Source organism: Bacillus rossius, chromosome 3 (assembly GCF_032445375.1).
Source record: "Bacillus rossius redtenbacheri isolate Brsri chromosome 3, Brsri_v3, whole genome shotgun sequence".
In the NCBI taxonomy this organism is placed as follows: domain Eukaryota; kingdom Metazoa; phylum Arthropoda; class Insecta; order Phasmatodea; family Bacillidae; genus Bacillus; species Bacillus rossius.
Window position 1 is genome coordinate 121,011,693 of NC_086332.1, and position 13,919 is coordinate 121,025,611.

Genomic DNA, 13,919 nt, shown 5'->3' on the forward strand with positions numbered 1-13,919 from the left:
TTAAGCGTCAATCCTCAATTTCTGCCTAGATAAGAAGGTATGGCCTGACTGGCGCGAGTACCCTCTGAATGGAGGTTTCTAAGAGGGGTAGGTAAGGTTTTCTCCCACCATGGGATGTTCTGAAAGCTGCTCCCAGTGTCCCTCATCTGATGCCTACTTACTTGCTGCGACTGGTTTGGCTCTGCGGTCTTCCTTTCCCTGCAGTAGTAGGCTGACATGCTTGCTGGCTGGCTGGATGGCTGGCTGGCTGGCTGGCTGGCTGGCTGGCTGGCTGGCTGGCTGGCTGGCTGGATAGGTCCCCGAGGAGTTCCCTCACCCCGAAAGGACACTCTCAGGTACGAGGTACGAGCTTTTATTCGAACACTCGATGTTGGTGCCGACAGTCTCCCGATACACTCTAACTACTCCGCGGACTTCGTCGACGTACTCCGGATCGCGGCTGGCAGGCTCGGCTGCCGGTGAAGGCGTGGTGAGCAGGTTGTGGCACGGTGAGCAAGGCTTGGCTGCCAGTGGTACCTCTAGGGCACCGACTGATCTCAAGGTGCGGCGGGCAGGCTCGGCTGCCAGTGGTGCCCCTAGGGCACCAACTGACCTCCTGGATTTTTTTTTTCCTAACCTAACTAAAACTAAGTGTGTTTGGGAGGGGTCCGGGTTAGGGAGGGACCTAAGTGCGTGTCAGGCCGAAGCCTATCACGCCTTAGTCATGCTGGGATTAGCCATGCAGGGAGAGGGTCGCATGCATCATGTGCTAGGAGGGGATTGGCCAGCCATGGCAGCGATTGTTGCCATGACTAACTCCCCTCACTCTTATCGCTAGTCTAAACTACTAGTTAAGTTGGGCCCAGGTAAAACCTGCATAGACACAGGGAAAACCCTGGGCACTTACATGCGGGATGCAAGTTTGCATGCATTAAATGTAGGAAAGTACAGGAGACAGGATGGTCTGGATGAAGAGTTGGTCTGAGTAGAAAGAGTCTACCATGCGGGGGTTGGGCACTTAGACTCAGGTCCGCTTTGTTGTCTTCTCCGGGACTGGAATTTGATGGATCCTGGATCAAGGGCCGGCCTTTTATACCCCTCCTGAGGGCCGGGGCGTGACGTAGGGAGGGCTGGGGGTTCCAGGAATCGTGGGGGCTTCCAGGAATTCCAGCCGGCCTACATGACTTGGACCGCCGCCGATTCATCATATTGCCATCCGGGGCAGTAAGCCTGGGCGAGGCCAGAAACCGAAGTTTCTATAACTCGCTAGGTGCATAGTAAATCAGGTGCACCCCACACTGGTGAAGAATCATTTGAATTGACAGCGGGGGTGCGTGTCTTGTGGGATAGGTTTGGCACACGGGCCTGTGTGTGCGCTGGTAGGTTGTGTAATGCTATAAAAGTTGTGTACCTAATTCGGTGGGGGAGTGAAGCTCCCCACCAGTTAGATCGGCTAACTGGCGTGATGTAATGTCGTGTTGGTGTGCATTAGAGGCTTGTCTGTGTGCTGTTAGTTCAAGTGACCTAGTTAAACTCGGGTGTGGCGTGAACTGTAAAGCTGTGCGAGCCGCTCCTCCGAACCCCTAGGAACACACATGACTTGGACGGATCTTGGCTTGGTGGGAGAGGGGTAAGCGGGAGGAGGCGGCCGTGCAGGCGGTGGTGGGCGAGGAGGGGAAGGCTGCGCGCGCACTCGGCTGGTTGTCTTGGCAACCAAGGGCGCGGCAGTGGTCGCCCTGGCAACCGGCGATGGCTGTGGCTGGGCGGTGTCAGCTGTCGCGGCCGACAGCGGCGGCGGCTCGCACACGTGTTTAGGAAGAGAGGGGCTGATGGCTTCCAGATTACAGACGTTCGCAGCACGTCGCACGTCAACTAAAAAATATATTAAAAAATATTAAAACCTTTTTTACATTTACAAAAAATTATTTGGCCAGGTTTTTTGATTATTTAAATTACTAATACTACTACAGGGTAAAATATGTATGCACAAATTCAAATACATATATAGATTTTATTTATTAAAGCTTTTATAAAAAATAGATATATTTTTACAATAGTTATATATTACATCTTTTTCCTACTATTACTTTAAAACGTTCCAAAGTCAGTCTTGTTGGGGCAACTTACACACAAATAAATTTAAACGTAACTTCAAAAATTTGTAACTTGCAAATGAAAACCACAGTTTGTTCCACAAAAATTTGCGGCACGGACTTAACGTTTCTTAAGCAGGGTGGCCACTCACCGGGAAAACCGGGAAAACCGGGATTTATCAGGGAAATCACGTTGATCGGGAATTATCAGGGAAATGTCAGGGAATTTTTTTAATAACCGGGAATTTTTTGTGTCATGTATATTTCCGCAGAGCTGCCAACCATTACGGATTTTTCATAATTATTACACATTTAACACACATCGCTGGTTTATTACGGAAACGAGGCTTTGTGCTGCTGGGTAACGGAAAAAAATTCCGTTTCTGGTGTGCGTGTTTTGTGAACGCAGTTCGAATACATCACGTGGTTGTACACATAACGGAACTAATAAATGTGCGCATGTACTGTCGAAATAAGTAGATTAATTCTTGTGTTTTGTAATAGAAATGGTACGGTATTACGTCCGTTGTATGATACAACTAGTACATATTCTCGGACTTTTCGTTTGTTAGCTACTTACATCACGATAATTTTTGTACGGTACTTTGGCTAACCTGTGTTGTGTTAATTACTTTCTTGAAAGCCATTTTTTTCATCAAAGTGTTTTTGTCATGTCTACAGACATGACGCCATTTTATGTTGTTCGATAGTGTTGTGTTCTTCAGTGCCGGTTGTAGAAATTAAGCGTGTGACAGAACAATGTGTATCTGGGGCAAAAAAAAAGAACGTTATTCTTCAGAACTTTCGACCAAACTATTCAAAAGAATGGCCATGCTTTTCATCTTCAAATGTTTTGGAACGCCACGCGTTTTGTAATGTATGCACGTGTAACTTTTCGATTGCACATGGTGGAAGGGATGACTAGACGGCATATTGAATCAAAGAAACATGCTGAACATTTTAAAGCCGTGGCGAGCAATAAATCTATATCGCCATTTTTCGCTACATCTGAAGAAACAAAAGTAACAAACACAGAGTTATTGTTTTAAAGTTTTTTGGTAGAACACAATTTACCGATAGCAGTAGCCGATCATTCGGGTAATTTGTATAGAGCTATGTTTCCAGACTCAAAAATTGCACAGAAATACAGCTGTGCGAGATTAAAAATATCTGCTTTAGTGGAGTATATGGCTGGTGAAACTAAATTGAAACTGTTGAATCTTTAGTAAGTGAACCATTTGCTTTAGCTACAGATGGGAGTACTGATTGTAATGCAGTGAAGATTTATCTATTATTTGTTTCATTTTTAAATCAAACACAAGGTAAAATTTGCACTGTACTGTTATCCCTTGTTGAGAGTACTAAGACTAAGAATATTTCACAACTAGAAATGTTACACTTCAAAAATGAATGTAAGAACAGTTATCAAAAGTTGTGTGAAAATGTTTGAGCACTCGCCACTGAAATACCCCATTACTAGGGACAGGAAAAATTCGCGGGTTCAATGACCTGTAGGATGAACTCCATAGTTCTGCGTACTCTCGGTCAAATGCCACCCACTCATTGGCTGCTGTCTTGTGAGACGTCCCAACGTAGCAGCCTGAGATTCGATAAAGCTTTGGTCGGGTGTTTCTCATTGGCCCAGAGTCATCCAGGTGAGTAGTGAGCCAATAGCAGAGGCAGCACTGAGGTATAACTATTTTTATTTTAGCCTATCGCGAAATGAATTCGCGAATTTTTCCGGTCTCTAGACATAAAACAAAACACAGACTGCTGGTCATTGAAAGGGACGCTATAATGTCAAGTGACATATTTAAAATGTATTATGTTATTTAACGAACTTCCGTATGTATATAATGAAGAAAATACAGCAGGGTGCTAAAATATGAGTAATCTCTTTCTATAATATTATATTTTTTCATGAAAAGTATGTTTTTTTTTTGTAATTGTAAATATCAGGGAAATTTTGAATTTTTAATCAGGGAAATCAGGGAAAAATCACGGAATATTTTTGGTGACTGTGAGTGGCCACCATTTTAAGGTACTGACGGACCGGTCATCATTAAATCACGTGCACCACGCAATATTATTTCTTGAAATCTCAGTCACTAAAGTTCTACCAGCTGGTTATTTACATGGCAAGTCGCTTGCCGGCGCAACACACAATTTCACTACTGCAGGTTCCAAGCACCCATTTGCCTAGCCACTACACAGACGTTCCTCATAGCAGTAGGAACACCTGGCTCGCTGTGTAACGAGAACTTGGTGCTACAATTTACGAATTATAGCCCGCTGACAAATTCAGTGAAAATTTGCACACCGCTTGCAATTACTGAACGGTGCATTGTATGGAAATATAATTTTACATCTTTAAAAGTTCCACGGCAACACTTTTCAATAAGCACCATCCTTACATTAAACACCCCGTAAAACGTACAGTTCACCCGGACTTATACATGTCATGTCGTTAATATTTTGCATGACGTTTTCTGTGTGAACTCTCGCTTCGCGACCGCCCGAGCCAAGATTGACTTATTTTCCACCTGCCTGTGGCTTAGCTGCTGCAGTGCGCCACTGCTGTGCGCCAAAGAAAATAGTTCCAGTCTTTCACTTTCTCACACTTCTTTAAGCATTCCCAAGTATGCTGCCCATGGAAAATTAAATATAAAATAATACTTAAAACTAGTAACAATAAAACATAACTTAAACGTTACTAAAAAAACATACATTAAAATCTCAGAGTTTCAATAATGTTCTCGTTAGTATGGCGATCAAGTTGCCAACCGGATAGTCTCAAAGAACAATAATTCCATTAAATTAAATCAGGGAAAATACATAAAATGAATCAGGTATTATAAAACTTAACTTAAAAATTAACCTGAACAGTTGTTTTATTCGCAAGATCATTGGCACAGGTCATAAAATGATGAATATCACAAACAATTTAATATACACAAAATATTTATTAAAATTTCAATTTTTTTAATATATTGCAAATGATAAAAAGTATGTGACAAAAATTGGCTTTTAATGAAGAAACTCTTGAAAAACTACAGTGTGTGTGAATAGTCTCATTCAATAATCTTTAATGAATTATAACGACATACTCACGTAATCAAAATTAATGTTCAGCAATAAATTGAATATTTACTTAATTTGCGAAGTCTACTATTCAAATTCGAAAAGTAAATGAATTATTAAAATCTCACAAATTAAATTAAAATAAAAGCTCTTCTTTAACTTCTAATGCCATCTTTTGGTAAAAAAAATTCCAATGCACTTCTTAAAAGATATAAGACATATGAAAGTGTTGCTGTGGGTACAGCAGCAAGTGCGGCTACCTGCAGAGTGCCGGCCTCAGGCTCCTGATGAGCGACTTCCCGTTGCATGCTGGCATTTTGCAGGTAGGCGCTGTCTCATAGCGTTGTGCAATCATTAAGATTTGCCATCGTCATACCTCATTTAAACCCAGATGTTGGCCAAGGTGGGAACCTGAAGAATTGTGAACTTGTGTGCTAGAAATGACTGGCAAAATGGCCAAAACAGTACATTTATGGGTTCTCAACATATGTATCAAAAAGGTCTTTAGAGAGCTTTACTTGACTGCCTCTGAAACTTGAAAGTGATGTTAATAACTTTTTCTTAAAACCCTGAAGCTGATGAAACAAACACGGTAGTTGTGCAACACCAACACTTGCCAATGGAACTCCCAGCACCTGTGAATTTTCTGTCAGTATTAGTGAAGAGAGTAAAGTTAAAAATATAAAAATACATTAGTGTTTCAGTTAAGTTGATGTAAAATACGAGCACTGTCCTAAGACCCTTTCACAGCAAAAATGTAAGTTGCTTGAGCTGAGTTCTAGTGTTTTTGCCTTGTGGGCTTGTTTAAGTCAGTGCCACATCCATGTGAGGAGCTGTGCGTTTTTTTTAATTCATAGGTAAGACCGGCATTCTGTGACATGCTTATTAGTATTTCCCACCCATAAGCATCTTAGTACATTGAAAAAACTGCTCTCAAACATGCATTTCAAGTTACAGTGGCCATTTATGCCAAGATATGTACATGGAAATAAGGTTCATGCTTATGCTCTTGGTATTGTAACCCTTCTTCCTCCTTAATTGGAAGAGGGGTTGCGTCCCCGACTCACTCTGGGCGCGAAGGGAAAAAATAAATATTAAAACCAGGCATAAAAAGCTAAACAATATAAATTCCCCACACCACTGCCCAGGGGTCAGGCCAAAAAATTTAAAGGATATATTAGCAGAGTACCCATTAAACAAACAAGAGGCAAGACTTTGGACGTATGTTATTAAAAAATAGAAATTTGCAAAAATAATTTTTACTATACATAACCATACAAGCTTAGTTACAAAAGCTGACGTTAATAATGGCAGCATCTTATCCCCATTTGCGATACTAACAATAACCTTTAAAAAATCGTAAAAATATAAATACTGATAACAACAAGTATAAAAATATATAAGGGCGTGAGGCGTGGCCACTATAAAATATCAAAATATACTGACTGCCCTAATACCAAAAATCAAACAAGACAATCAATATAATATATAAATATATAAAAAAATATTACAATAATAAAACTGAAATACAAAAAATTTATTTAAATAAAGTTCTTAAACTCTCAATCAACGGTTTAGTCTTTCTTCAGATGTTCGTTGCTAAAGACTTGCCAAAAAAAACAAAGTTAATATCCTAGGCGTGCGCTGGCTTCCTGACCTTCCTCACCAACTCCAGAGTCTAATGCCACGCCGGGCCATAGGTACGAATTCACAAAGGCGTGAACGATGATCAAAAAAAAATATCTTATTTTTAAGGGAAATGTAGCAAAAACTCTTCACGTAACATAACCATGTTACCACAGAAGTATTTATCATCAGCTTCAAACAAAGTCTTACTTCTTTATTAACTTGCCAATGATTTTATAAAAACGTAGAATGGCCGCACCAACCAACATCAGGCTGCGCATGTAGTCCAATACCGATCGCATACTTTTAATAATACTGCACAAGCTGATATATTAGCTAAAGCCAACTTTAAGTATGCAAATTCCGAAGACAAAGTCTCAAAAACAAATTGCAAAATGTTCGTTTCTTCCAAACTTATACTTTTATTACAACTACAGGCAAACGGGCGACCTTTTTTTAAAAAAATCCCACACTGGAACAACGTGTGAAAACAAATGGGCCTCTTCACCAAACAGGCTAATAAAAGTTCCGTCCAAATAAAATTTAGTATGGGAAAATACACGGTTCACTAGGTTTGCCAAAAACCAGTGCAGCACCACGAGGGTAAAAATCAAAATCGCGGCCTCTCTTTACCTTGATTTCTTCTGTACCACAGGGCAATCCATTTGCCCTGTCACCCATCGTGGAGCCTCCAACCCAATACTCTTCGTCGCCCGTTGCCGTCCGGCATACCAGTCCGCGCCGTCACATGGCTCTGTCCTCGACGGTCGCTCGGCACAAACTCTCCCGGCCCAGCTGATTTTTTCTTCCCGGCAAGCCGAATGTCTGACGTCATCAGCCAACCGCCGGGCGCTCACCAAGTGGTATTTACGTGAAACACAATCGATATTCTTAAACTCATAATCGATAGCTACCAAACGGCGTATAACTAATTAACAGAAACAAATATAATTAAAAAAATTTACAGATAAATTAACATTAATTAAAAAAGGCGTAAAAATACGTGAAATAAAAAACCATATAAAACTAGAGACCAGCAACAAAAATAAATTACAAGTAAAAATGTGGCCCTGCCGGCCACAACCTCCGCCTTGAACAAAAAAAAAATTTAAACAGCAACCTTAAAAAACTAAAACGTCAAAAAAAAACCTTGGACTTGGAGACAAAGTATTCTCAAAAACTTCTAATCCAACAAACCAGCCCAAACTCAAACAAACAAACCTGCAACAAGGAAAACTTGCCTCCAAAGCCTCAGTCAAAATTTCAACGCTCAAAAAAAAAAAAACAAGAGAAGGATTTTTCAACAAGTAACGGAAAAGACAAACTAATCTCACAAACCGAACAAACGGGGTCTAAGTATGCCAAAACAAACAAACAAGCTCCAAAGTCAAGACCGAAACGTATTAGACAAAACCTTCTCTCTCAAAATAATCAATAACTAAAGGTTGCAAACTAAAGCAAAGAACTATAAAAACAATAACCTCACAGGAAAAAAATCAAAACCATCACTGGAAATCTAAAAGACCACTAAAATTCCTGGTGCTGATCCTGCTCCCGCAGCTTGCAAATTAGCGTAAACCTGTTCTTTGGGAAGTTTATAAATCCAAGAAACTGCCATTATTAAAAAAATCAAAAAAGTCAGCAAAATCGCAAAAGTCCAAAGTCTCTGCCTAGCAGAGTGGCGCAGGTTGTAACCCTTCTTCCTCCTTAATTGGAAGAGGGGTTGCGTCCCCGACTCACTCTGGGCGCGAAGGGAAAAAATAAATATTAAAACCAGGCATAAAAAGCTAAACAATATAAATTCCCCACACCACTGCCCAGGGGTCAGGCCAAAAAATTTAAAGGATATATTAGCAGAGTACCCATTAAACAAACAAGAGGCAAGACTTTGGACGTATGTTATTAAAAAATAGAAATTTGCAAAAATAATTTTTACTATACATAACCATACAAGCTTAGTTACAAAAGCTGACGTTAATAATGGCAGCATCTTATCCCCATTTGCGATACTAACAATAACCTTTAAAAAATCGTAAAAATATAAATACTGATAACAACAAGTATAAAAATATATAAGGGCGTGAGGCGTGGCCACTATAAAATATCAAAATATACTGACTGCCCTAATACCAAAAATCAAACAAGACAATCAATATAATATATAAATATATAAAAAAATATTACAATAATAAAACTGAAATACAAAAAATTTATTTAAATAAAGTTCTTAAACTCTCAATCAACGGTTTAGTCTTTCTTCAGATGTTCGTTGCTAAAGACTTGCCAAAAAAAACAAAGTTAATATCCTAGGCGTGCGCTGGCTTCCTGACCTTCCTCACCAACTCCAGAGTCTAATGCCACGCCGGGCCATAGGTACGAATTCACAAAGGCGTGAACGATGATCAAAAAAAAATATCTTATTTTTAAGGGAAATGTAGCAAAAACTCTTCACGTAACATAACCATGTTACCACAGAAGTATTTATCATCAGCTTCAAACAAAGTCTTACTTCTTTATTAACTTGCCAATGATTTTATAAAAACGTAGAATGGCCGCACCAACCAACATCAGGCTGCGCATGTAGTCCAATACCGATCGCATACTTTTAATAATACTGCACAAGCTGATATATTAGCTAAAGCCAACTTTAAGTATGCAAATTCCGAAGACAAAGTCTCAAAAACAAATTGCAAAATGTTCGTTTCTTCCAAACTTATACTTTTATTACAACTACAGGCAAACGGGCGACCTTTTTTTAAAAAAAATCCCACACTGGAACAACGTGTGAAAACAAATGGGCCTCTTCACCAAACAGGCTAATAAAAGTTCCGTCCAAATAAAATTTAGTATGGGAAAATACACGGTTCACTAGGTTTGCCAAAAACCAGTGCAGCACCACGAGGGTAAAAATCAAAATCGCGGCCTCTCTTTACCTTGATTTCTTCTGTACCACAGGGCAATCCATTTGCCCTGTCACCCATCGTGGAGCCTCCAACCCAATACTCTTCGTCGCCCGTTGCCGTCCGGCATACCAGTCCGCGCCGTCACATGGCTCTGTCCTCGACGGTCGCTCGGCACAAACTCTCCCGGCCCAGCTGATTTTTTCTTCCCGGCAAGCCGAATGTCTGACGTCATCAGCCAACCGCCGGGCGCTCACCAAGTGGTATTTACGTGAAACACAATCGATATTCTTAAACTCATAATCGATAGCTACCAAACGGCGTATAACTAATTAACAGAAACAAATATAATTAAAAAAATTTACAGATAAATTAACATTAATTAAAAAAGGCGTAAAAATACGTGAAATAAAAAACCATATAAAACTAGAGACCAGCAACAAAAATAAATTACAAGTAAAAATGTGGCCCTGCCGGCCACAGTATGTAGAATTCTTTGATGATTTTTTCCCCCTTGAGTCAGTTATGAATGAAATTGTGGTGGTGGTGGTTTCAGAGTCGTCTGCAGGAGTCACTGGCCAAGTTCCAGGAGTACGAGGACACCCTGGAGAGCATCATGAGCAACCTGGACGGCTTGGAGCCTCTCATCGCCCAGGAGATAGAGACGCCTGTGTCCAGTCTGAAGGCAACGCAGCAGCAACTGGAGGTCGCAAGGGTACCTCAACTGCCCTTCATTCTCACGTTTTACAAATACTAGGCATCTTAGCTTTGGCAGACAAAGTAAATGTATCAGTTCAATGGCAACTTTAAAACATGGCATGTATTTTCAACTTTCAAATGGAGTTTGAAGTTATTGTCAGACCTTGATTTTCTTCAGGTTCTTCAGCTCAAGGGTAACAAAAAAAAATGTTTATTTTTGGTTAAGAAAAAATTTATCGATAAGTAATATGATCTTTAAAATTTTGTTTCTTAATGGATGGCCACATTTTTTCAGCTAGCAAGAGTTTATTGTTTAAATTCAGTGGTTATGTAAAATTAAGATACAAGCACAAATTATTATCCTAGAGGTTTTCACTATTATCGTTTTTCATTTCAGTACAGAGTTTCCTATTTTCTAAGGGAAATTTAAGAAATTTTCAAATTCTTTAGAGCAACTTTTACAGTTTCTTTTAAATATCATTGTACTGTTTATTAATTTTTCTTTGGTACATACTTCAAAGCTAATTTGACGTTTCATAATCCTGCAAAGCTGCTAATCCTGCATGCACTTTGTGCTGAACGTGCCGTAAGGTATACTGGTGAAGCTAACATTGTTACTTGCACAGGTTGTTGAAGGCTACACAGGTTGTGTAGTGCTAGAGTGCGTGTCGCAGGGCCTGCACAACAAGCTGCAGTCGGAGAAGGCCCGCCTGGCGGTGGCCGTGCAGGCGTGCGAGGCGGCGGCTGCTTGTGTGTCGCGTCCCAGTAGCCCCCAGGACGTGGTGGCCGTGGCGGCGCCCGACAGAGAGCTGGTGGTCAGAGCCCGCCTCGAGGACCTCGTCGACCAGGTACCTGGCGTGCGCTGCTCCCACTGCACCGACACAGCGCTTCTGTCCGTGGCGACGCACCCTGAGTTCTGCTCGGACGGCCATCTCAAGTTAGACTGGCATTTGTTGAAAAAACAAAGTTTGGAGAAAGTTTTGTCCGCATTCATACAACAACACTGCACAAAAAAATAACCTTGATGTGTCCAAGCTGCAAAGCACAAACAAGAAAGTGAAACATGTACAAATGGTCTTTCAAAGTCACTAAACACCCTTAATGCTGGTAAACACTTTCAATGTTCCTTTTCAGTACATATTTCCAAACAGACTGCATAGGTCTGTTATGCTCATGCTATGTTGTGATATGTAAGTCTTTATGGTTTTTACAAATAAATATAAGATTTAGGGATGTGTAGACTTCATATTTTTTTTATTCTGTTTCATATTTAAAGATTTGCTTCTACTCTGATTGTGATTTCAAGTTTTACATCCTTTCTGAATTGAATAATGTAAATTCAAGCAGAATGCAAACCTTAAAAGGAACACTTAAGGAACCTAAATATATTTTTTGCATTTATGTGATTATATTCGAAGCTGTCAAAAGGTCATAGCAAATGTAATTGTTGGTACATGAACCATAGACTTCAGGGAAAACTGCAGGAGTAGACAATAATACATCCATGTACAAATATACTGCCAAAATGCAACAGTAGACTTGGATGATGTAATTTTACCCATCTCTAAAAAATCAACCCAGTATCACCGAAAACACTGTCTTTGTTAAGGAGACCACAGAAATCGGCGTCCACCATACTATTGGGCCCTTATGACTCTGGCCAGTTGTTCATTTCTGCCGTATGAGGATTTTCTTGGCATTTTATGCAAACATTACGAGTTTTGACTTGTCTTTCACTTCTTTGGTTCTTGTGTAATTAAGTAAGACAGACTGTATTTGTACATAGTTACTTGAATTATTATTCCCTGCTTTGATTACTTTAATATTATTTTCACATGTTGTTTTCTTAGAGCACATTGTTTGTTTTTTTTTGAGCTAGTTTTGATTTATAATTAATATTTCAAAATTTCACCACTTTTATATGAGCTATTATTTAGAAACATACTTACTAACTGAATTAATTGTACCATAAAGAAAATGTTTTGCCTGTGAGTCACATAATGGTAGTTATTTACTGTGTTTTGTTTATGTTACTAGGTTTTGCATGGCAGTGTGGTTTAGTTGCATGTTTGTCGTGACTGCATGAGTGTGTTGTTGACTTGCATAGCAGCATGACGATGAGCAGAAGGATGACTCTGGCCGTAGCAAGAAACTAAAATTACTTCTCGACAACTTAGAGTCCCAAGGATACCTTTCACGTCTGAACACACTGACTGAGAAGGTAATGTAATTCCACTCACAAACTTAATGCTGCATGATATGCATCTAAATGTTTGCCTTTTATTTTTTATCATAATTGTTACCATGTTAGGCAGTTAAAATGATTTTGTAAATATGTTTATGTCTTATGTGATAAGAAAATAATTTCTCTTGTTTTGAACAAGTATTGTTATTTTGAAGACCAAATTGAATTTATTCAATAATCGCAACAGTGTGCTGAATTATAAATTATTTAATAATAATATTTACTGCCTCATATATATACATCATAATGACTAAATTATTTCATTCTTAAACCTAGTAAAGTGTTCTCATGAATACAGCAAAAGAATCAGAACTAGAGCAGGGTGGGATGCTTTTTTCCTGTATCCTGATTTTATTGCAGGACTATACACCTATATGTATGTGCTAATATTGTTGTTAACAAACTATTTTGAAAGAAAAAACCCTACACTTGATGCAATCAAAACGCACCATTTTCAATAGTTCAAACTCAAAGCTATGAATGGTTGCATCTTAAATTTCACAAGAATGATTAAATACTTGCTTATTAGGTGAATAACTATGTTTAAAATGTAAATCTAAGATAGTTTTGTCTGTACTTCACATATTAAGCTGTTTTTAATTTTCAAATTATTTGCTTGTATAAAATTTTATAGATTTAACCTTCTTTCATTGTATTTCATGGTTCATGATGAATTAGTGTTCTTATCAATACGCTATCACTTATTTAGAGCCTACATGTTAAAGTGAAACAATTTTTCCTGTTGGGAATTTATTTGAATTTTGGGAATTTGCAATCCTCAAACAAATTCTTTTCTAGTCCATTTCTCTGTTGCAATTTTTTTCTCACCCTGAAATTTTCTTAAAATAAAAATTACTCTCCTGCCCAGCTATAATCGTGAAGCGTGCGCCTTACCTCATCGGCACCCGCCGGCTCCTCCGCTCCCCTCCCCCTTGAGTTCCCCTCCCGTCTTCCCTTCTGACGTACGCGTGACGTAGGCTCCTCCCCTCTCCAGGCCTCCTGACTGCTACACTAGTGCCCTCTAGCTTCGGGCATATAGCTCTGGTTTTAGCATAAGCTCGGGCAGTTCTGTTCGGGTTCACGGGTTCGTCGGCCATCCTGACGATGGCAAGCTTTATTTTCTGGTCGGTAGCTTACTGTTTGACGTTTGGTAGTTTGTGGCCATGCGTACTAAAGTTGCGTTAGTTTTGACACTGAGTTTCTGATTTCCTTTGACGGCGGGTGTGGCCGTTGTACTACTTTATAGCTGCGTTAGTGGTGACGTGTGGGTCCCAGTGTATAGCTTGCTTACGTTTT

General features: G+C 39.7%; 1 protein-coding gene across 4 annotated transcripts in view; it reads left to right on the forward strand.

Annotated features, from left to right (window-relative positions):
- The window catches only part of LOC134531206 (muscle-specific protein 300 kDa), a 602,384-nt gene that overhangs the window by 391,181 nt on the left and 197,284 nt on the right, over positions 1 to 13,919 (forward strand). For all 4 annotated transcript variants that reach the window (XM_063366862.1, XM_063366865.1, XM_063366863.1 and 1 more), the window contains exons 79-81: positions 10,236 to 10,394; positions 11,053 to 11,226; positions 12,486 to 12,599. In XM_063366862.1, the coding sequence (XP_063222932.1) occupies positions 10,236 to 10,394; positions 11,053 to 11,226; positions 12,486 to 12,599 (447 nt within the window). The remainder of the gene's footprint in view (positions 1 to 10,235; positions 10,395 to 11,052; positions 11,227 to 12,485; positions 12,600 to 13,919) is intronic.